The sequence below is a fragment of the Pogonomyrmex barbatus genome, unplaced genomic scaffold (assembly GCF_055798465.1).
Source record: "Pogonomyrmex barbatus isolate J1 unplaced genomic scaffold, ASM5579846v1 scaffold13, whole genome shotgun sequence".
In the NCBI taxonomy this organism is placed as follows: domain Eukaryota; kingdom Metazoa; phylum Arthropoda; class Insecta; order Hymenoptera; family Formicidae; genus Pogonomyrmex; species Pogonomyrmex barbatus.
The window spans coordinates 7178674-7202601 of NW_028297109.1; the positions used below are offsets into that span (position 1 = coordinate 7178674).

The following is a 23928-nucleotide window of genomic DNA, read 5'->3' on the forward strand; positions in this document are numbered from 1 at the left end:
TTCTTTCTCGTATAATTTATAAACTTATTACTTTCTATTTTAATTTTTTCAAGAAATTTTTCTAAGGATTAAAATTTTATGACGTTTTATTGTTAAATTATAACCAATTATAAATTTAAAATTTTTTAAGCAGAAATGTCAAATATATCATTTTACTCTTTTTATTAAAATTTGTTGTTTGCCTTGAGAATGCCTTGAGAACTGAGTATCACAAGAGTATCACAAGATAAACAAAATAAAACAAAATAATAATACTGATGTATATTATTGAAATTAAAATTTTATAAATATTATTGATTTCCTAAAAAGAATAGTGAAAGATAAGATTTATAAACATTTGCATTGTAATTTTATCTAAAAATGATAGAACTTTCTTTATTATAAATTAAGGATATTTTTAATAAGAAAAAATCCAAATTGAAAAACAATTATTGAAATACAAATTACAAGTTTATGTTACATCATATGGTGGTTGATAGATGCATCGCCATCATTCTTATAGAGTTGTCACCATAGTCAACAAGAAGGAAAGGGACAGTCAGATAACGAAGAAGACGACCTTGGTTGGGTCTTACACCTCCACTTTTCCTGTACGTTGTTGCCGTGTTCAGTCAAGTTCAAGCGATTCGAGCGTTCTGATCGTCGACGTCGCCATTATATTCGCGGAATTGTTGTTCCCCCGCATTTCCTACTGTTCACAAAACTGTCGAGCGCCTTAGAGATCCAGCGTGATCCAGTGATCTATGCGTATCCCTCGCGGTAACGTTTCTCGCTCCAAGTGCATTTCTTCCGTACAACCGTAATACTGTTGTGTGTACTATTTTCCATGCGGATTTTTTGTAAATAGTGCAAGTTTGGATATAATCTGTTAAAATAGGTATCTGTCAAAAATTATTTTACATCTGTATCATAGATCTATATCAATTGTGATACAGATATTTTGACTTGTGTTAAAAGATAAAAGTAAAAAAAAAATCAAATTTTATCGTAGTTTATTTTATAATTTTTTAAATCAATTTTGAGTATTTTTATAGTACAAAGCTTTAAAAGTGATTTTTACTATTAAGAAATTAAATATGATGTCTTCCTAAGATTTGGCTTGGAATGTTTCTATGTAATTAATATATACTTTCAAAAAATTTTATGAAAATTAAAAAAAATCATTTAACATAAACATAATAATTAATATCCAGTTCTAGGATTTAAGAAATTATAGAGTTTATTAAGAATTAAATAAAACTTTTAAATATCTCAAAATAAATATTTTAATAACAATATCTTAATAACAAAAATATCTTAATAACAAAGTTCCGATATTTTTTTAAGTAAAAACATAAAGATATATAATACATTTCAAAAATTTCACTAAATTTCATACGAATAATATTCATTTTCTTATCATAAATACAAACAGACATGTCAAGTTTACAGAAGTGAGTAATCTTATATATCTATTCATTACTTCAAACGAAATGTTTAAACAAAGATAAAACTGTGTCTTTTGTAAATAATGTAGTTTCTGTTTAACATATCAGGAATGTGGTGATGTAAAATGTTAAACTGGTTTAAAAAAAAATATACGTCATTATTAAACATTTTTCTGCATCATAAATCTTTACTTTAATTGATTTGGCATAAATTTTTTTCTATTATTATAAAGCGGCATCAGGTATAAAAATGCCTACGCAAATGATATGAGACCGAGTATAACGCGTAAATTACCGATCTCAATACGTTGTATGCAATCGACTGATTCAGCACATAACATAGTAGTTACCACTGCGTTCTTTGTGCTCTTGAAAGATATTCAAGTAGACTACCTTTACCATTAGCTTTGCCATTCTAAATTTCTTTCAAGCATGTTGCAACATTTAGTAATACATAATTAATATTCCTTGATTTAACTTTTCAAATGCAGATCGCGTGGAAAAGGTTACTACGAACGATACAAGAGACAGACCTGCGCTATAAACGCTGAGAATGGAATATCTTTGTTACGTGTCGCGTATTGAAATAATTATAGACAATATATATATATATATATAGAATTATGCCATTATTTGATAAATTAGAAAAAATATTCTTATAATCATTTATCATCAGGGAGAGGCATATGTTACGTGTCACAATTCAGTATTTGAGAATCTTTATTTAATACTAAAATAGTTTTCAACACTTTTTTCTTTTCTCTTTTCTCTTCAAAAGGTCTAGACCAACATTCTGAAGGTCTAAATTTATTTTGTAACCGATTACGATTTATTAGTAGCGCTAACCAAACGAATTGTCGCAACGTATTGATATATTTTCAAATTTCTCATATTTTTCCTTCTTAGGAAACCGCCCCAATTACCTGTTTATAACAGAACGTGTTGCGTTATTGATTGTCATATTAACGAAATATCACCTATCTCATCTTGAACGAAGATCCATCTTACAACACTAAATGTTGTCATTCTCGTTGAAAACTCAAAGCGGAAAACGTCCTCATCTCGATTCAAGTGTATCGATGTCTAATCGGGGGCTCGAGCCGTGCTTGATGCAATCTCTCCTGTCGCGCATCAGGAGGATTATTTGTATATTTGCCAATGACGTTGGAGGGTGTCGCCGCTGCAGTCCGACCTGCATCCATCGAGAGAGGGACTAGGATCATCATCTCTCTGGAGTATCGGTCGTGAGGATTCGAGAGAATACATGTACATATGTATATTGTAATATACGTATATATGTGTATCATTGTATCGTTGACGTGTTATTCTAAATACGTTATTTGCGATAAATATCATCACATGCCTCGGTAATCGAAAGGATAAGATGCCTGCCCGGTAAGCAGGAGATCCAGGTTCGATTCCTGACTGATGAGGTGATATTTTTTCGCAAAATAATTACGAGTTTCACGACTGGTTCGGGTGGTCGGGCCCCCGCCGTGGCGCACACCCTCTCTTCTTATTTGGGAAGGGAATAAATAAAAGTTCAACCACAAGACAGTTTCCCTTCAATTCCTTAACATTACGTCGCGTATCGCACATACCATTTAACAGCGCTCATAATACTTAAAGGGTTGACAGAGATACAGTTGAAAGGGTAAATATAAAGAAAGTTCCGCCGAGAGATAGCGAGTCTTTATCTTAAGCTTATCGTCTTAGGGATACAAGGAAATTTGCAATATGATATATCTGTGCTAAGGTTATATAAGAAAATTATGTAGAAAATTATTTTGACAGTTAAACTCTATAAAAATGCGAAATAAGTTTATGACTTATATAATTATTGGAAATTGCAGAGGCTATCAATTAAATGTCAATTTTCTCAACTTTCTCGTATTTTAGAAAAATTATTGTGTACATGTGCGTGCGTGTGAGATTGTAAATTAAATGCTAAAGATTATGTAGAACTTTTGACGTAACTTAATGCGGCTGCCCTGGCCTGTACAATTAGCCTTAAGCCTTCTGAGATATGATCGCCTGCCACTCTCTCACGTGGGACGCGAAAAAATATAAATTTCCTTCGTCATAGTCTCAATCAATAAAACAATAACATCGTGATTAGCTTCTCTAAGAGGAATTAACTCCTATCTATATGTATATATGTATGTATGTACGTACGTACGTCATGATCTTTTGTATCTCGCAGCGATGATAATCAATATTCCACATTAATGAGTATAATATAACCTGTTTTTCAAATCGTCATTATCGCTATTGAAGCATTAATTACGATCGACGAAAAAAACTGACGGATTTTATTTATCTCGAATCGTGTCAACATCTATCATTCGCAATGGTGTATAATTTCAAAGCAGGTTTTATGTTTATGTTCTAAAGCGGTGGCTCTGGATTTTTTTTTTTTTTGCGTATACATATAGCAGTTATTATATAATAGATACCTGATTGCGACAAATGCAAGTAGGGCGGGTAAATGATTTTTTGTTCAGTCGCAGGAATTTTTTGTTCTCTCTTGATTTTTGTTCACTCGCGGGAAAGCAGTGCGCTTAAAGAAAGCATAAATTATGTAATAAGAAAAAGAGCATACGCTCTATAAACACTGCGCCTGATTTATGGTGTTGCGTTTATGTCTAGTGCTGCGTACCATTTACACTGTTATTGTGTTCCGCAAACTGTTTGCTCACATTTCTGTGTTTATACAATGGGCTATTCATTCTTACATTATTTTTTTATTCGTAGCTTAAACAAATAAAACAATATAATAGCAAAAAGAAATGCATGTTTTAGCGAAGTATAAATTACATATTTACGAGCGTTAAATTTGCTTCGATTACCACTTTGTATCCTTATGACTTGATTCGTCATACTGGTTGTTTCATCAAAGTTTTATAATGTGCTGCAAAATAGTCTTCGATCATACGGTGCTTCTGATGTTCTGATGAAAATTTAATTGCATTGAATTGCGCATTTCAAATGAATAATATAGCTTTCTTCATTGCATTACATAGTTATTAAACCTCATTTAAAGAAAATGATTAATCGACACAAGGAAATGATCTCACGACATTTTTTTACAGCGAATTCATACAAAATTGATGTGGCATAAGAGTAATTTAGTTAATGATAGTAATTTTTAATAAAACAAAATGATTTGATATAACTTATTGTGTCCTTAAGCTAAATATTTTAAAAATAATATTACGCATTCTGTTAACATCAAAATTACATCGCAATGCGACTCAACCAGAAGAGTTTTATGTTATTCAAACGAGAAAACAGCGATAGCAATTTTACGGTTCGACAGACCGCAGCAATCTGAATCCTCTTGGATTCAATATACGTCACTATTACAAACATTCATGCGATATGTTTAGAGAGAGAAAAGAGAGAGAGAGAGAGATTATTTATTAAATAAAATTCTTTTCCTTGCAATAAAGTTGCCATAGTTATAAATTATAATATTATATAATCATAAGTCAATTAAATTAATTAATTATTACATTTAGATTTATTTTATTTTTTTAAGATAAAATTGACAAAGAAAATGTTTAGTGATAATCATAGATATTTGTTTCATTTATATTATATTTAAGATAATAATAGAGAAAGAAATATGAATATTATTTCGAAAATTATTTTTTTTTTGTTATGACTAAAATATAGAATACATTCTAACTATTTATACCTTTAATATTCCTTCAACAAACACATTGTCACACATTGTCATAACTTTACTTTTTTTTTGTAAAAGATTAATACTACGTTTTCATGAATGTATTAATCATATAGCCGATTCAATGTTGCGTGCAGCTTAATTCCAGTGTTATATAATATCACGGTTTTGTTGCATTTTGTGACCGATTCTGGACCGTTTTCATCATACTTGTTACGTCTAATGTAAGATAGAAATGAAAACGGACACGTGTATTGCACGGCAACACCATTAAGTAACACAAGTTTAATTTCCGGGTTCGTTCGGTTAGTTGCCTCAATGATGATTGGAAGTTAAATTCTGAATAATTAACTTCCCTATCAAATAGCAGCAAATAGTTTCACGTAAATATACGAATTAACGTTCATAAAAAAAAATTCTTTTTGCAAAAGATATTACATTAATAAGAAATGTCTTTCTTAAGAATCAAGTTTTGCAACATTGAAACGATAATTAATGAAAGTTGAAAATGAAATTCTATTAGTTAATTACAATATAGCAAAAATTTGAGTGAAAAATGAGAGTGATAATTCCATTTGAAGATTTCTATTAGTCTCTGACATAACCGATTTTTTTAATTAGTTTGCTTTCACACGTCAAAGCGATGGTCGTAAATCTTTTGGGGTGCTTGCATGTCTGCAAAGCGCCACATTCTTTATTATACATTGCACGGTAGGCATAGGAGTTTACACATTACATAATGATTATTGCTCACATTGATACTTTCTCACTGTGAAAAGGTTGATTTCGAGAGAGTGTAAGCATAATTTGTCATATTTTCTAGTGACGAAGAAAAGTTTGAAAATGACTTGTCTATAAAAATCTTTTACAGATACTTAAATGCAATAGAAGAAGAAAATCTAAATAAACTCATAAATAAAAATCATGATTCTATACACGTGACTGTTAGAAATAAAAAATAATTATATATAACAATTACTTATATCAGAAATAGTGTAATTATATATATTAATTATTTTTATTCAATCATATATCAATATTATATAGCAGATAACAATAATTATTGTTAATTACATATATTAACAATTACGTAAATAACGTAATTATGTATATGTATATGTATTTTGGAAATTAATAAATAAAGCAATTTGTTTCTAATTTTATTTAAAATGAAATTTGTTAAAAGAATATAGTATAATAAAATAATTAATTAATTTGTATTATATTGCAGTGGATGATGCTACGAGTTAGGGACGAAGCAGTGGTTACAGATTCAAGGACAGGCTTTTCAATTAATTTTTGGTTTTATCTTAGTATCGAATTTTTAATTGGCGCTGTTATCTCTGGTTTCTTGACTCTTCTTGATGTCATAAAATCATTTCTACCAAAACCACCAAGAGATTTAACTGGCGATGTAGTTTTAGTACGTATATTTGTTTTTTGCAACACACACACACACACACACACACACACACACACACACACACACACACACATACACATTATATATTTTTTATTCATTATTATTACATTTTTATATTTAAAGCTAACATATAAAATATTTAATTTAAGATATGTAATACGTAAAATACAATAAATATGATTTTAATCAGGACCCAAAGAGCTAGAAGAGATTATCCCATGTGTAAAACAGTTCAATGTAATGAATGTTTAGGAGTTTTGCGTCCTTTCGTTCTCTATCTGAACAAGTTGATTTAAAAGTTGATTTAAAATTCAGTAGCCTTGAAAAGCAACACTTTCTCAGCAGATATATATTTTTTCTGTAACAGATTGCCGGTGTCTCGTCAACCTTCGGCGAGTCTCTCGCCGAGGAATTTGCAAAGGGTGGATGTTCCGTGATCTGTGTGGATAACGACTTTAGATCCGTGGAAGAGATAATCAGCAGGTTAAGATCGCGGTGCTATAAAGTGAAGGGAATCGGGCCTGATCATAGGGAACACGAGCAGGAGAATGTAGGGCCTATAATGGCGGCATACGAATGCAACCTGCTGGACCGTAATGCCATACGCGAGATTGCCAAGAAGGTCGAGGATGAGATCGGTGGCATCGATGTCCTAGTGACCTGCGCCGGCCAACCTTATCAAGATATATTTGATACGGCCAATACAACTCTTATGAGCCATTATTGGGTGAGCGTTGGGCAACAGTTGTGTCCTTGAAGCAATCGACGTGTCGTACCATATTAAATCGCGGCAGGTCGTTAACATTGTAGCCTTGTAATATCTCTGATGAAAACTTGCTTAGAAATGCTATTTACATATTAGGGATATATAGAAATATGATTTTAACGATCCAATAACGGATTCACATCTTTTTAGAAGATATGACGTTAACGGGATTGATGAGAGAATGGAGATCGTAGACCTAGTTTTATGTCATGATGACATTCATAAGGTGTTCCTTAAGCCTTAATATTTTTGATGAAGACAAATTTATTCCGGAAATTTAATCGAAAAACATATATAATAAGAAATCTAGAACCTCTTGAGTTTAAAATACTTTATACTTTGTACATATATAGTTTGAAAATACAGATAGATAGACATATTTATTCCATATTGTAATTAAACATTTGTATACAAAAATGAAATTAGAGAGTTATAAATCAAGATTATTTTTGTTAAAAAAAGATTTAATTAGAAAATATAAAATTTGTTTATATTTGTCAATTTTGATAAATTGAGAATATATAGTAATGTACTTTTACTATTTATCTATAATCAGTTTTACGTCTTCTCATTTCATTACAGATGGTGTTAGCATTTTTGCCATTTATGTTACAACGTGATAGAGCACACATTGTTGGAATTATGCCAATTGCATCCACTCAGGATGTATACTTGAGTTCGAGGACGGCAATTGCCAGTGAGTATAACTTATCGTAAATGTTATTCTTCAAATCGCGTGCGGTAAACAATAAATGTCGATTAATAACAAATGATTTATTTACATGTAGGTCTGATGGAAAGTTTAGGTCAAGAATTAAGCAATCGGAATAGTCAACTTACGTTCCTCGCAATTTCACCAACGACAGAACCCAGGTAAATCATCTCACGAAAGGGAAGAAAAAAAGAAAATTTTTCCGCTGTTTCTTAATATTAACTATTTATATTAACTATTTATATTATAATGTAAATCTCTTTTGCAGCTCGACAAGACAACAAGAACAACAAATTGCCAAGGAGGTTGTACAGGCGATTAGAAGAGGTCAATGCACTATTAGCATTAGTTGGTGCTCAAAAATGTTATATCAAATAAGGTGAAGGAATTTCTCTTGAGAATTAATTGATATTGTTAGATTTATTTACAAGATATTATAATAAACAGTTTAGATAAAAAGTAACAATAAGTTTTAGAAATATTTATACATTAAAAACATATTGTAATAAAAAAAGTAGTAGCATTTTATTTTATATTTAATTATGTCATAACCATTGTATATTTTATTTATATAATTTTTTTATTTGCATATATGTATGTTTTTCTTTGTTAGCATGTCGATACTTTTGCATTTTAAATCATGTTTTAAAGTATAATTATATAACGATTAAATGTAATTCTTGATGGTGTATATGATTTTTAATGGATTCTATGTGATCTTACATTGTAGTTGTGCGATATATAGCGCAATAACGACGGTCTCACAATGGCTTCACACGCAGGGATGTGATTATTCTTTTTAAATCCTGTTCTTGCTCATGAAGCGTGAAGTATTCCAGTCGGCCATCAACACGAGTGTGGGAATTCGCGTTTTCTGTTAGCAAATTCATTCGAGATGAATAGCAAAAACTTTTGAAAATTCTTGAAATTTATACACCAAATAGTACCTTCCTACGAATTGTACGAAGAAAAATTATTCTGATATTTCAATTAATTATACAAAGTCAAATATTAAAATTATAAATTATACTACATTATTATACTGCGAGAAAATATCCTTGTAGTTTTTAAGAAAATAATATTTCTGTTAATAAAAATAAAAAATATGTTTTGTTTTTTTCATCAAATAAGATATAATTTAATTACATAAAATACTATATTTGTTCAAATTTATTTTTTATGTAGAGATATTTAAAAATAATTTTGAAGTTTTTAATAATATTTGAGATAACATTATGTCTTTATAATAAGTCTTATCCTTTTATATCTTCTTGATTGATGATTACATGATTTAATAATCTCCTAATACTTCGATTGTCAATTTAAATAATTTTATGTCCGCAAATTTAGAAATAATTAAGTTGTAATAATGTTAATAAATTTAATACACATATTTTCCTGTATATCTTTTATATAATCTTATATAATCTTTTTATAAATTATACAATATCTTTTACAAAACGTAAAATTTATTAAAGAAAATCAACTGATAATTAAGATTTTATCCAGACATTATAATTTTTTGTAATTGTGAAAATTATTTTATTTTATATTTTTACTCATGTATTTGGTCGCTTGTATAAAGATTTGACATTGAATCGGGTAACAGAACGTCGTAATGACCATTTTCGGAGCATCCGGTAAATAGGAGTCTTGCAGTTTCGTAGTTGAGGCTTACGCGGTTGTGGAAGACCAGCTTGAGCTCGTATCTGCCATGGAGTTCGCGATAGATCGAAAGATTCATACGATGGAGCTTCGTTGCCACTGTACATTCCAGCTCGCTGGCGAATGTGCCCACTGGGCTCATGTAATCGTAGTACTCTTGAGAATCCGAAATGTTCCACTCAGCCATCACGAACGAGCCATACTCGCGCCAATTGTCTTTAATATGCTGCACAACCTGCCAAATGATTCATATTATGCATGCCGTCATATATCAATTACCCCTTGAATTTCTGTCAAGTCAACATCATAAAAGTAATATTTAACTAATATTTATGTTGGCAATATATAGCGTATATTTGATTTAACTGATTAAGCCTCGTGTTCCCCATCGCAAAGTGGTTTTATTTTTAAGCTTGCACAAATCTTTGATATTAAAATAGCAAATCTAATTTTTTTTTTTTATATTATTGCAATGTTCACACAGACCGTTGCTCGGAGCGATTGGTGCTCTTCCTCGTTTCGCCATAAAATGTAGCTGATCGCTCTAAACATGCAATTGCCATCTCCATATATTTTGCGCACGCGAAACGTGCCCTCGTTACACCTTAATAGAGCCGTACCTACGAAGAATTCAAAGCATTCGTATTATTATCCACATATTTAATATTAATTGCACCTGTATGATAATCGAATTTTTTCTGACATTTGACAAATTACCTCTTTTAAATGTTTGAAAACGTTTGCTTTTACGCTTTCTACAAGTACGCCTCGTTCGATTGGTCCGCTTTGAAATTTGTGTACTGGAAATCCAGCAGATTTGCCATGCAGAATCACTTTTGCTTGTTCGAATTTTCGAAAAATTGCTGGCGATTTTGGAATCTCCTCGATCAAAAAAGTATCCTGTTTCTTCTTGATTGTGTCCTTTCTCATTCTTGAGTAATGTGCGGCGGTGATCGCAATTTTCTGAAAATTTTATATCCTACATAAATGTTTTTTTCAAGAAATTAAGCTTTAAGATGTTTTTAATTAAATCTATTGCCGAAGCATAAAGTCACAATAAAAATCTTATCTTTTTTAGATAAGATAAGAAAAATCAATTACAAACATATCTGTAAATTTTATTATTTTTTTATAACAGTTTGGTTAATATTTAATATAAACAATAATAATCTTTTGTTAAACAAGTTTCACCGTCTTTGAAGATATGTGTGCAGAAGTAAAAACACCATAAGCATGGAAGACAGAGGGTTTTTAATAGCTTCGACAGTCTCGACGTCTGATGCTTAACTTGATATTAAAAGTCAAGAAGACTCGTAAATAACAATTATTAATTATTCTTGCGTTGTTTATAACAATTTCTACATTGTCATAATAATTAATAATTATGCAAATACTTTGGGAGTAAATTATAAATTATGACGCGCACATATGTTTTGATATTTGGACATTTCGTAGCTTGAACATAACAGTTTATCGATTATCGATTATCGAATACGTTAGTTCGTTAAATTTGTTCAATCTAAGCACTCGGATATAATTTGTAATAAACGCAAGAGCATTTCGGTGAATGGACATTCAGGTATGCAGGTCAGTTAATCGGTCCAAATATTTAATTCTACTTTAAAGACATATTTCTTTCTCGATGGCGGGAAAATTTGTACTTACCACTTGGCAAACCTGTTGCAGTATTGTATACATACGTTTTAGTTCCCTGCACTTAAAAATTTACAATTTTTATTTATTTCTTTTTTTTACGAATATAATCACATTGTTGCTCTAGAATTACAATCTTCTGCATCAAAATCTACATCTTCCTTTCTTCCCCAGATCGACCTTGCATATCTACGATCGTTACTCTCGATCAGGATGAATCAGAAGAATCACAAATTCCATTCCAGTTCGGCCCCACAAAGCATCGTGATTTCACACGGATACCACAGTGTTGAGGGAGGGGAGGTGAATTTGTTACACGTGCCACGGTGGTGGCAGTCGTTCGCCAACCGTGACAAAACGAGCGTGCTCCGGTTGCCTGGCTACGATCGCACGGTGCATGCCGCACTTGCAGCCGCTGCTGCAGCTTGTGTATACAGTAAATTTCACGTAGGGTAGGGAGGGTGGAACAAGTGTTCCGAGCAACAAATACGGGAAAAGCGAAAGATGGCGACGGCGCATAGGAACGTGCCGCAGTAGTGATGCAGTGCGAGCGAGTGTCGTCGTTGTTTGCTCCGATCGTACCGCGTGAGATCGCTCGCTGAGCGGAGCGCGGCCAAATGACATGGGAATTTGCAGCAGAAGGCATTTTCTACTGACAATATGCAGTCTGCAACTAGTGAGTGCAACGTTCATTCGGATATGCGTATGCCCACCTTCTCGTTTGACCGCAACGTCTGGTTACGAATTACCTATGTATATGTATATACATATATATGCATATGCGCGCGGCCTTTATCTCCACAGATTGAGTCACTTATTTTTTTTTTTCTTCTTACGGATTCCGCGATTGAGATATGATACGATCGTTAGTCACGCTGCCCTGCAAGCAAACGCGTACTTGCGCAGCGTCCATTGAGAGACTCGACGAAGAGCCGTTACCACGTTTTTCTTATCGTCACTTCAAATTTACGGATTATCATATCGTTTTATCATATCGATCCGAGTAGCATATTTTATCTCGAGGAATTTCCCTCGAAAAGGAACCGTTCACGATTACATTTACGATTATATCATTTGATAAACGTTTCTCCAATAATAACGAAGAAATAACACTTATAGGCATTTTTTGTTTCCTTATCCCAGCACGCTACGAATGACTTGCTTTTTATGTCAGAAGTATAAGAAAGTAATTGCAGTATAAGAATGATAAATCTTCAGATTTCTTCGGTGGAATGTTAGGAAAATTTCTTCTTTGTTACAACGTCAAATTTTAATTTCTAAATATTGCACAGTACATTATCTAAATAATGCACAGTATATGTCTATAATATTAATGACTAATGTACAAAAATTCTGTATATACATACAGTATAAATTGATAAATTTAAAATATATAGAAAATTTTTATATAAATGTTTAATAAATAAATTTTTTTAAATATATAAATATTATATATTTGTATTTTTTTGATATATTTTTTCTTAATTTGTAGAATTTAAATTGTGTTTTGTAAAATATTGACTATATATTGATTGTTATCAAATTTTATCGATTACAATAATATTCCAAGATATTTTTACAAAGAAATTTAAAAAGGTTAATGGTTTTGAACAATACATGTATGTAACGCCCTCAAACATTATGACTCAGAATGACTAATTAACTGAGTATTTAGAACATAGGGCAATTGCCATAGATTAAGAACGCTCACTAAAAGGAATCAACAGAAATTGAGATGCTTGTCACTTATTACTTTATATTACGTTGGATGTTTGTGTATTGTGCGATTAATCTATTTTATTTCTGTTTTTAGATTACAACTATAGAACGCCAAGTATTCGATTTTTTGGGGTTTATGTGGGCCCCGATACTGGTCAATTTTTTCAACATTATCTTTGTAATACTAGGATTCTTTGGGGCCTTTCAATATAGACCTAAATATATCATATCGGTAAGTAATTACATTATATATCCATAAGTAATTTAGATGAATATATTTTATGTGAAAATAATTTATGTTTTGTCACGTAAACCTATTTTTTTCTATATCTTTTTATTAATTGTTGAATTAATTATTTCCTTTAAATAATTAAAATTTTTGTTTTAGTATTGTATATGGAACACATTATGGCTAGGGTGGAACATATTTATAATATGCTTTTACCTCAATGTAGGGATATTGGACAAAGTAAGAGAAGATACTTATCCAACACGATATAGATTATTGTATGTGTTTATATAAAAAGAGTTTATATAATATTATAATTATTTTTTAGAATAGCGATATCCTTAACCTCGGTACTGGTAGTTTTTCATGGTGGTATGTGAATGGACCAGGTTGTAAAGCCGTTTATGACGTGACAGAACCAGAGCTTTTTCGACCTGCCCGACCTACTAATGTGACAGACTGCGTATTAAGTTACGAAGTGATAGAAATTTTACATGCTGCAACACAATGTGTTCTAGGGGTAAGTAAAAAATTAAGAATTAAGAATTATCATTACAACACATTAGTATAATAATTAACAAAGATTTTATTATGTTTAGATTTTATTATTTTATTTAAGAATTATCATAGAATACATTACTTTAATATAATAATTACACAGATTTTATTATTACTGTCTTATTATATTTATTAGTTCCAAAGTTAAGTTATTTTACATGTTTCAGTTTATGGCAATTGTCGGTGGAATTTGTCTCAGTAAAGTGTTCCTTGAGGAAGATGATAGCTGTGAGTATATTTAGCGCAATTATATAAGTTTAAATTAAATTAATTTCTGATCTGAATTACGTGGAAAGTTTCAAATGGAAAGTATATCCAAAAGAAAAAAATTAAAATTTTTATTAATTTCTATTAATTTTTATTTTGAGTTTTTTAATCGCACTAGTACTTTTTATAAAAAGAGTTTAAAATTTATTTAATATAATATAATTAATATAATTAAATTTTAATATAGTTAAATTAAATTGTGATTGCGATTTAATTTGCACAAAAGTATTTTGAAATTTTACTTTTGAAACTTTCCCGTGTCGGAATATGGTCAAACATATCTATAAGTTTTATGTTTAAGAGATTTTAGTAATAATAAAATATATTTTTTATAGTTTTAATATTTTAATAATATAATGATATAATGATATATATGATAGCATGCTTGAATTAAAATTTGATGATCATTCATACTTTACTGGTTTGTGGTTTATGATAAATGGGGCGAAGTTGTGGTTATTATTATATTTAGTAAGAAGGAAAAATAGAAAGACAGAATATCATCTTATGAATATAAATTTATATGCGCTCAGGAAAATTAAAAATCGTGATATTTCTATTTTTTATAACTTGTAAAATTAAATCAATTATTCCAAGTTAGATTACAAAAAATACGCTTGATTGATTAATTATCTATTTCGTTTTCTATGTAAATTAATTTTAAAATCCGTATAAATTATATTAATTTTATATGAGTGCTAGATTTCTTCTTTTTATTAAATTAATTAGATGTGCTTTCATCATATTATATTTTGAATATATATCTCTTGCACAGTATATTTTACATTTGCACAAAATTGTTCAAGAATTTACTGCTAGTGTGACAGCACATTATGTTAATTTCAATTAGTAATAAGAAATTATATGAATTATCCTTGGTAATTCACTAATTATATATAAGTACGCGCGATTATTTATTATTGCTTGAAAAGAGGGTTATCGGTTACAGTTGATTTCATTGGTGGATTTGATCCTCCATTTTGGTAAGTCCGCTTAATCATGTTCATCAATTGCACGCCATACATATTTGTCTATCTTTTAGCACGATTAAATAATTTTTTAATTAGTATAATCATAAAGCTACAGAATGTAAATTAAGTCTGAATATGTAGCGATGTTAAATTTATTGCATCTTGAAATTTGTAATTCGTATCTATTATTATTATTGTTATTACTATAAGAATTTGCTAAAATAGCGTTTCTTCGCATGAACGGAATGGTGTTGTGTCTTATTATAGTATGATTTTCACTTTCTTTAGCCAAGAATGTTATAATTTGCGAAGGCACAGCAAAATATTAAGCAGACTATGCCATATAACAGGACCAAATGTTAAATCCGAAATCAAAGATTTCGGGATAGGACATTTCTTCTTCAAAAAGAAGTTTAATGAGGAAAGACATTGATAGTAAATATAGTAATATCTCCGGCGTTATTAGTCGTGTACTCACTTCTTCGATCGATTCATTATTCGCACTGCTTATTTCCGACTGCTTGTCGTCGGCGAACGTCTCATCTAATGCGATGGATTCTTGAATGATATTTCAGTTGACTTTGTCGGAGGTGATGACTTCGGGTTGGCAGGCCACACGCCGTTGCATCCTATGTACGTTAGCTACTCGGCTCTTCCACCACCCGCCTACTCCCTCAAAAATTCCGCTCAAAATAATTGCCCGGCCGGCACGGCTAGCTCTCATCAATCTGCCTATCGCGAGTCGAGCTTTCCGAAACGCAGCGGCGAGAAGCTGCTGGGCGGCAGCGGCGCGCGCGGCAAGAACAATGCCATCGGTCTCAGGGGCGATACCGTCCGTAGTAACGCCAGTCGCTCGTCCAGCCGCGATTTTCAGAGCGTAGACTACACGATCGACTACTTGAATCCGGTGGACCACTTGCAGCGACCCGTGTCGCCCGTGTACGACGACGAGTACGACTCGCTGGACAGCGCCGCTAAGTTGAGATATCAGAAAAACAGACTGTACTATCCGCACTCGGCGAAGTACAGCCCGGTCGCGCGTATCAAGTGCCGTCAGGTCGCGGCGAGCAGGCAACAGGCCAGGAATCCAGTCAAATCCCGCGTCTTCATCGATCACGTGCGCGACCAGCCGCTGAGATCGTTCCACTCCGATCCGAGATTGGCTATTGATCAAACGCCGAACGAGCACGACATGTCGTCGTCCCAGTCGAAACGAGACAGCCGACCATTGTCCCTGCACGCAAGTAACTTTTGACCACCGGACGCTCCATTTGACTATTCGCGCGACTGCCCAGATTACTCGCGTTAAAATTGATGACACTTTCTACGAGCACGATCGGCAGATTAAAAAAAAAAAAATCCCCCGCGAAAGTCCTTGTCTTCTGCTCTCTTATATAGCGAGAAGAATAAGTAGAGTTAGCTTACTTCTATACTATCGCATATACGGCGTTCACTTGTGCGGTATATTATTTAATTCCTAGACTTGCCAAATAGATAGAACAATTAAGTGTAACTAGCCTTGAGATGCCTCTTTCCTTAACTATTTTCATTAAATTCTAAATTGTGAGTTATTTTTATATAATACCACCACATAATATTTATTGATGGTGTTCTTCGTGTTTTTGCATCGAAACGATCGACTGATGTCGAGGTATGTGTGTTCAATAACTTTGTTTGTACGTCCGTACGAGCAATCGGTGCAGTGTGACTTATCTACTAATCATAAATGTTGCATATTTATATTTATATATATATATATATATATATATATATATATATATATATATGGGATGATTCAGAATTACTTTCCACTCTCTTTACTGTTTAACTTGTACAAATAAATGATTAAGATGATTATCAACATGCAGTAGCGGCGCAAGAGAACGCATTAATTGTGGATAATTAATACTATTGTGGCCGTTACTTAATACCATTTTAATGCTAATAAGATTAATGGAATGTGAGAAGTCAGAAAAGGAATTACTAATTTGCACGCATTTATTTGTACAAAAAAAGAAGTTGAGAGAAGTAAATGATAGCTGTGAATCATCTTACACACGGTGAGGAGTTTCACTTACACGTATCGTTCATTCTCTACACATAAATTAACGAATTACATCTTAGTATATTTACTGTGATATGTATAGAAACTGTATTTAAGATTCCGCGGAATATTTATTATTTAATGTATGAAATTTGATTAGCGGCATTTTGAAAATTGTTTACGTCGGGAGATTTTAATGCACGCTAAATAGAGAAAAGTGTTGGTGGCAAATTAAACGCAGCATGATCGGAACATATTACTTAGGTGTAAAATTTTACTTATAGCTTTGTCTAATATCAGTTTTTTAAGAGTTACGAGAAATCTTGGTGAAAATCATATTGCGTGTTGTAGTAGAATTATTTCTCTATTAGATTCTATATGGAAAGTGAAAGGCCTATATAATATTCATTTCTATAGAATTCTATGCACATATATACATATGTGCATATGGATGAATAGGGGCTTTAAGCTAGTACTCCTAAGTAATTAGACTGCATTTAATTAGTTTATTTTATAGCTCAATTATGAATTTGACCCGGTGCTACGAAGAGTTTTTTTTATCATAGAAGGATTTAAAAGAACAGTACGCATGTCACGATTTCCCTTTGTTTAATAGTGCATGGTAGTGATTTTCTTCTTTTTGTATTTTCAACTCAGTAGAGCCAAACGTTTTTGACTCCTAAAATCCCCGTGCTCATTTTCATAGAATAAATTGATATATAAATGTATCTAAATGTGTAGATTAAATTTCATTGTTATGTATGGGTACGCACACACTTAATCTGAAATTTCTTTTTATGTATAATTTCAGATATTCTTTTTGATAAACACGATTATATAAAATCTTATTCGTTTTATGACGTTTCGTATATGAATGACTGATATTTTGCGTTATATTATAATTTAATATCTGAAGTGACATCAGACAAAATATATGTTTATATAAATACATATATTCAAATAAATATATATTATAGATATATATTTAACATGTTATATATTAATCTTTCGTATGTAAAAAGTAGTATATAGATAAATATGCCGATATCATAAAAAAGACTGCTAACAGACAAATAGAAGATAGCAATATAATATATAATCTATTTTAAAACAACTTTAAATTTTAAATACGAGAGAAAGATCATGAGATCAAGATTATTATACATACATGTTATATATTATACATGTCATATATACATGTTTATATATACATAAATTACATGTTTTTCAAAATTTGAATTTTTCAAAATAATTTTATGTGCTACAAAAGCGTTTTTTTTTTTAATAATTATATATGAATTAATTTCAAGCATATGATATAATATTTGTAGAACATAATGATAATAGTAAATCTTTATGTTAAATGTATAATATTATTTATATTTATTTTTTGTAGTACTTATATGAAATTAAATAATGAAAGAAATGTGTTTAATAGATATGGAATACTATTATTCTTCTATGAATGATACTTTAAACAAATAAATTTTTCTGAAAAAAGTTGAAGTAAGGAGAAACCTCAAATACGCATGGTTTCTTTGTCACTTCAGATTTGATATTTCTAATCAAGTACAGTCTCTATTGAGCATCTCTCAAGTTTGTACAGAATATTTATATTTTTTTAAGGTCACCATAATTAATTTTGTATTTAACCACTGTATCACATTATTTATTTTGGTGCAATTAATTGGGAACAATAAATATGCAATGCTACTATTTGCTTGCTTTTTTATTTATTAACCCTTCACTCTTTTTTCTTTTCCTTTTCTAACAATTTCCTATTGTACGGTTTTTGGGGAATCTTTTTTATTCATTTTTTCTATATTTCTTGTCATCAAAATTTTTGCTTTAAGTGTTTCGCATTTTTTGGAAATGGTTATATACTTTAATAGACATTGTTACGTTTTATAAAAAAAAAATTTTGATCAGAGGATTTAATATAATTATTTATTAAAAAAATACGAGGACTGTTTTAGGACAGTTTTAGAATGCAAATATATTTATAAAAATAGTATTGAGTAATAATTAATTGAAGATATTCCAAGATACAATGGACAAGTTTAGTAATAGACAAAAGACTAAAATAACAAGATTTAGTTATATAGAATAAACAAAATTGCAGATTATCTTGATGAAATTGACTTTCATATACTTAACTGTCAGTGAACTCTGTTTGATGATCGATCATTCGATCGAATAAACAGGCAAAAGTGGGTCACTTTTGATTCGGGTTGATCATTGCACCGCGGAATCTGATTGCCTCTCTTTGTTTCCTCGACAGTACGAACTAAACGAAAGAAGAAGCAGCCTCGGCCGTTGTACAGCATCGAGTATTCGCAGCCGGAGCCACCGGTGCAGGATGACAGCGTGTCGCCGAAGCCGATGACGCCGCGTCGTGTGAAGCGACGTTCCGTAATCTCGCGGGATGGCACACGGCGTTCCAGCACGCGACGCAGCTCGGTGCGGCAGTCGCGCCGCAAGAACCCGGTGAACCGCATCATGGACCATCAGGAGAGCCTGTACGCGAACACAGTCGCACCTTGCATCGGCAACCTAACGAATCAGAACGTCAGCTCGTTGGCGCAGGGTACGCTCAACTACGATCGGATCGCGGTCAACTGGGACCGCGAGCGAAACGCCGACCGAAACTGGCAGCCGGAGGCGGTCAACATGGCGGTCTCGTCGCCAGTCCTCTGGCAGCCCCCGGTCACCCAGGACTCCTCGAATAACTATTCGAACGCGTCGTCCGGTTTCCCGGCCGGTCAGAGCCCGCCCGTCGGATGTTGGGATCAACATCCGACCACCAGCTCCACCCGCAACCTCACCGACAACTGGCAGGCTTCGTCCGGCGAGCTGAACCCGATGCAGTGGCAGGGTCAGAGCAACCCCACATTCCAGCAGACCAGCACGCAGAGCCTGAACGGCGAGGACATGGAGGAGCTCTACAGCAATCGACCGGCCAGCGCCAGGTCCAGCTATAGCAATTACCATGGCGTCAGAGCGACGCCACAGGTACCCAATCGCACCGACGTTGTCAGGCAGAGTCAGCGACAATTTGTTCTCAGTGGACCGCCCGCTTATCAGGACACGGTGATCTGATGACGTGGCGATCTGGAAAAAGCCTTAGGTAAACGCCTTGCGAAGACAGCGTCGAAATAGTAAATTGCAAGCGATAGAATTGGCCTTATAGAATCGTCTGCTCTTTATCAAATACAATAAGTGAGGTAATTGGTTGTAGGTAGAATGAATGATAAATCCGCGTTCATCATCGCGGATGAAAATGGCACTATTTTTGATAGCGCTAGTCGCGTACGCGACGCTCTTGATTCAACAGAAAAATAACGTTGGTGAGATAAGATTTTAGAAAATCATAGCACGTAATGTACATTATTTTCTTATCGTTGATTCGAAGCTGTAATATTTTCAGTTGCTTAAATTATCTTAATAATATTATATTAAGATTGCAATTAAAATGATTGAATTGTTTGAAAATGTCTAGAATTCGTGATAGAAAAGGAAGCAAGAAGCGTAATTTCGCATGTTTCAGAGCTTTACTTGATACAGATTGATGTGACAGATCTCTACTAGCGTTGCATCGTGTACTGTAAGAAATAATGTGTATAGAAGACGCAACATTACTTAAAGACTTGAAAGAGTCATTATTCACTCTCTCGAGTCGTTACGCAATAATATTTTTAGAGATATTCAAGTTACTTGCATTACTTGCATCATTATGATTTATCGTTTTAATATAGATGGTGGTAAATCCGATGGTAAATCCATAAAAATCCATTGATATAGCGCGCAGTGGAGTCAAACGAGAAATCATGGTTCATAATTGTTGTTGTTAGGCTTCAAATCTTAATTTTAATATCTTCTTAATATCTTTTTTTTTTAATCAAAGCTTATTGAATTTCGAATAAAGATGTCGAAGTCAATTTTTTAATTGAACCTTTATTTCAAAATTATATAATATAATATATTATATATATAATATATTATATAAATAATTTATATATAAAATAATGGTTAAAATACAATATACATTTATATTTCTAGACTGATTTGTACTAAATTGAGTATATATATTTTGTATTATATAATAACACAATACAAAATATATATTAAAATAAATATATTAATATATTTGTTAAATATATATTCAAATAGATGTATAAATATATTTTTTTATATTTAGATTATTTATTTATATTGCAATTTCCAAGTAAATATATATATATATATATATATATATATACACATGTGTGTGTGTGTGTGTGTGTGTGTGTGTGTGTGTGTGTGTGTGTGTGTGTGTGTGTGTGTGTGTGTGTGTGTGTGTGTGTGTGTGTGTGTGTGTGTTCGGAAAGAACTGGAAACTAAGCAATAATTTTTTTAAGATAAGAAATATCAATTTCCAATATAAATGATTTAAGAAAAATTCTCTTGGAGATTCCAATATAAGTAACGATACATATAATAAATAATATAAACATAAAAAATGTATTATTATATATTACAAAATATATGTATATTCAATTTAAAACAAATTAATTTAAAATTGTAAATACATTTTGTTTTTTAACCGCAATTTCACATTCGTTGAAAAAGCAATTAAAAATCGGTTTTGACAACTTTGTGCAGAATTGAATGAGCTTTAATTAAAAAAAAAAAAACATTAAAATTGAGAACTTATTAAGATTTGAGAACTCTAAACAATTACGAAATCACGATTTCTCATTTGGTTTTACTGTGCAGCATAGGTTAACTTTTTTTTTAGAAAATTATTAAACACTCAGTTTGACTCGATGCACAGATTTTGCAAATTTAATGTAGATTAAATCTGTGCTACTTTCAACATAGATTGGTTACAATAAAAATTGCCTTCGTTTTCAGAATTGATGCGACTGAAATGTGACCTATATGAGTAATTAGTGTACTTAAGAGACAAAAATTTTAACAGATTTTAAACAGATCAAAATCAGCATAGAATTTTTACATATTCTTTTGTATTTTTCTTGTCGTTGCTAAAAATTTTCTTAGGAACTCTACACTTATCATTCTCATCCTATTTATATCATAGAACTAAGGATTTTCTGTTCTGCGCATAAAATCAAAAAACTCATCGCATTATTTGTAAATATAGATTTATAATCATTTACTCACTTTTGAAAGCGACAACACTGCAAAGAAGATCATAATCATACAATTTTATTTATAATTTCTTTTTAGATACAATCAACGGCTGTTTTTAACACTTTATAGTACGATACGAAATTATAAGATATCCATCTTTTGGAGACATTTGTGATATTTTCGAATAAACTTTTTATAATTTCTATACAATTTATCTCTGTATTTGAACATTTATACGTATATTTGAATATACACGATTACGCTACAGTCTTCCAAATCTTAAAAAGATAAAACTTGATGCGATTCACCTGTGTGCACTAGTGATATATAATAAACTTATAAAATAATAATGACGTACAATATTATACCGCGTGCAATACTACGCGTATACAATACAATATTAGTGCACTGTTTTATAATGTTTAGAATTGCAAAATGTTATAGTTACACAATTTGCATATATTCCGCTAAGAAATTAGAGTTGACATTGACTTTTAATTTCATTTAAATCATATACTTGTCATTTATGTATGAAATACTCCTTTTGTATATGATTTTGTTAGAATTTGGATCTTCACAAAGTGCCAAAAGTGGATTCAGTAATAAAAATTTAAATTATGTTTATGTACTGCCTGATTATAAAACAATTTTTAACAAACAATTTTTTAAATTATTAATTAAATTGTTTATATAATTTTCTAGTTTTTTAATTCAGAAAATTATATGAACATGCTATTTTCTTCATCTTTTTATTAAATGTAATCCTTTTTATTATTTATCTCGTTTACGCTGTAAATGTTGAACTTGTCAAGAATTAGAGGGAAGATAGAAACCAAAGTATTAAATATCAATATACACGTAAGATCTATCAACTTTAAAACTGCCTCACCTGTTCTGGTTATTGTACAATCTAGAGTTAACTCTGAAACTTGTTCGATAGGTCTAATGAGTGTATGAGATATTTCATTCTGATTACTTATAAGAATCTCATAGTTTTCTAATTGACGTAATTGATTGAATGTAATATTGTAATATTATATTTGTTAATCAAATAATTATACTTATAAATGTAATAAAATAGCTTCGTCTGCAGAACAGCTATCTTATTGATCGCACAACATACATTGTGTAATACATTGTGTTATACTGGTATACCTTAATTAAAGAAAATTTGTCCTATGTCGCAGTTTATATTATATATCACATTTTACAAGTTGAAATAACCGAAATTTAATAATAATTATTTGGATCACGCACAATTACGCACAATATGACGATTGATTATACATACGAGATTTACAGTTATTGTACAACATATTATATTATTGTGTAATAATTGCAAGACAATAAATGATAAGTGTTCATTACTGTATTTATTAATTTCAATAATTCATAATTTATTCTTTAATCTATATACATTTTTTTTACTTAAATACATTATAAGGAAAAAATGTATATTTATCTGTTTTAAATTATTTTATACATATGTATATATTAAAATAATAAAATAAATAATATAATAATTTAAAATAAATATACAATTTTCAGTTATGATTTATATATATAAATTATAACATGTCTAATGTGACGTGCCAAAATTATTTCGCACACTCGGACAGACTTCCCGAGATCGATACATTTTGTGGTTTTGCTTCCTGTGGGATAATTGATGC

General features: G+C 31.2%; 3 protein-coding genes across 5 annotated transcripts; 2 read left to right on the forward strand and 1 right to left on the reverse strand.

Moving 5' to 3' along the window:
* The first annotated feature begins 591 nt into the window (after nucleotides 1-591).
* On the forward strand, nucleotides 592-9409 carry LOC105424334 (estradiol 17-beta-dehydrogenase 11). Of its 2 annotated transcripts, none has more exons than XM_011634512.2 (7): nucleotides 592-877; nucleotides 6347-6538; nucleotides 6906-7265; nucleotides 7887-8001; nucleotides 8093-8177; nucleotides 8285-8395; nucleotides 8747-9409. In XM_011634512.2, exons 2-7 carry the CDS (start codon nucleotides 6350-6352, stop codon nucleotides 8817-8819), a joined length of 933 nt encoding a protein of 310 aa, XP_011632814.2. In that variant the 5' UTR covers nucleotides 592-877; nucleotides 6347-6349; the 3' UTR covers nucleotides 8820-9409. The 2 variants fall into 2 exon arrangements, with proteins under 2 accessions (XP_011632814.2, XP_011632815.2); XM_011634513.3 differs by having other exon boundaries at nucleotides 592-759.
* LOC105424336 (uncharacterized) lies at nucleotides 9410-15698 on the reverse strand. The gene is made up of 4 exons (XM_089072578.1): nucleotides 15557-15698; nucleotides 10399-10644; nucleotides 10168-10301; nucleotides 9410-9916 (listed from the first exon to the last, which is right to left on the reverse strand). Exons 3-4 carry the CDS (start codon nucleotides 10231-10233, stop codon nucleotides 9572-9574), a joined length of 411 nt encoding a protein of 136 aa, XP_088928704.1. The 5' UTR covers nucleotides 10234-10301; nucleotides 10399-10644; nucleotides 15557-15698; the 3' UTR covers nucleotides 9410-9571.
* NKAIN (sodium/potassium-transporting ATPase subunit beta-1-interacting protein) lies at nucleotides 11625-23627 on the forward strand. Of its 2 annotated transcripts, none has more exons than XM_011634515.3 (6): nucleotides 11625-12010; nucleotides 13148-13285; nucleotides 13442-13522; nucleotides 13611-13802; nucleotides 14008-14068; nucleotides 19404-23627. In XM_011634515.3, the coding sequence occupies exons 1-6, from the start codon at nucleotides 11957-11959 to the stop codon at nucleotides 20219-20221; spliced, it is 1344 nt and encodes a 447-aa protein (XP_011632817.2). In that variant the 5' UTR covers nucleotides 11625-11956; the 3' UTR covers nucleotides 20222-23627. The 2 variants fall into 2 exon arrangements, with proteins under 2 accessions (XP_011632817.2, XP_011632816.2); XM_011634514.3 differs by lacking the exon at nucleotides 19404-23627 and adding an exon at nucleotides 15654-18838 and having other exon boundaries at nucleotides 11626-12010.
* The last annotated feature ends 301 nt before the right edge of the window (nucleotides 23628-23928 follow it).

Bases quoted from the DNA above. Each gene is read 5' to 3' on its own strand.
- LOC105424334 (XM_011634512.2), top strand. From the start codon at position 6,350: ATGATGCTACGAGTTAGGGACGAAGCAGTGGTTACAGATTCAAGGACA. The intron at 6,539-6,905 runs GTACGTATATTT...TTTCTGTAACAG, and splicing joins TAACTGGCGATGTAGTTTTA to ATTGCCGGTGTCTCGTCAAC. The intron at 7,266-7,886 runs GTGAGCGTTGGG...ATTTCATTACAG, and splicing joins CTCTTATGAGCCATTATTGG to ATGGTGTTAGCATTTTTGCC.
- LOC105424336 (XM_089072578.1), bottom strand. From the start codon at position 10,233: ATGTTTAGAGCGATCAGCTACATTTTATGGCGAAACGAGGAAGAGCAC. The intron at 9,917-10,167 runs GTCTGTGTGAAC...ATCATTTGGCAG, and splicing joins ACCAATCGCTCCGAGCAACG to GTTGTGCAGCATATTAAAGA.
- NKAIN (XM_011634515.3), top strand. From the start codon at position 11,957: ATGGGAATTTGCAGCAGAAGGCATTTTCTACTGACAATATGCAGTCTG. The intron at 13,286-13,441 runs GTAAGTAATTAC...TTTTTGTTTTAG, and splicing joins GACCTAAATATATCATATCG to TATTGTATATGGAACACATT. The intron at 13,803-14,007 runs GTAAGTAAAAAA...TACATGTTTCAG, and splicing joins CAACACAATGTGTTCTAGGG to TTTATGGCAATTGTCGGTGG.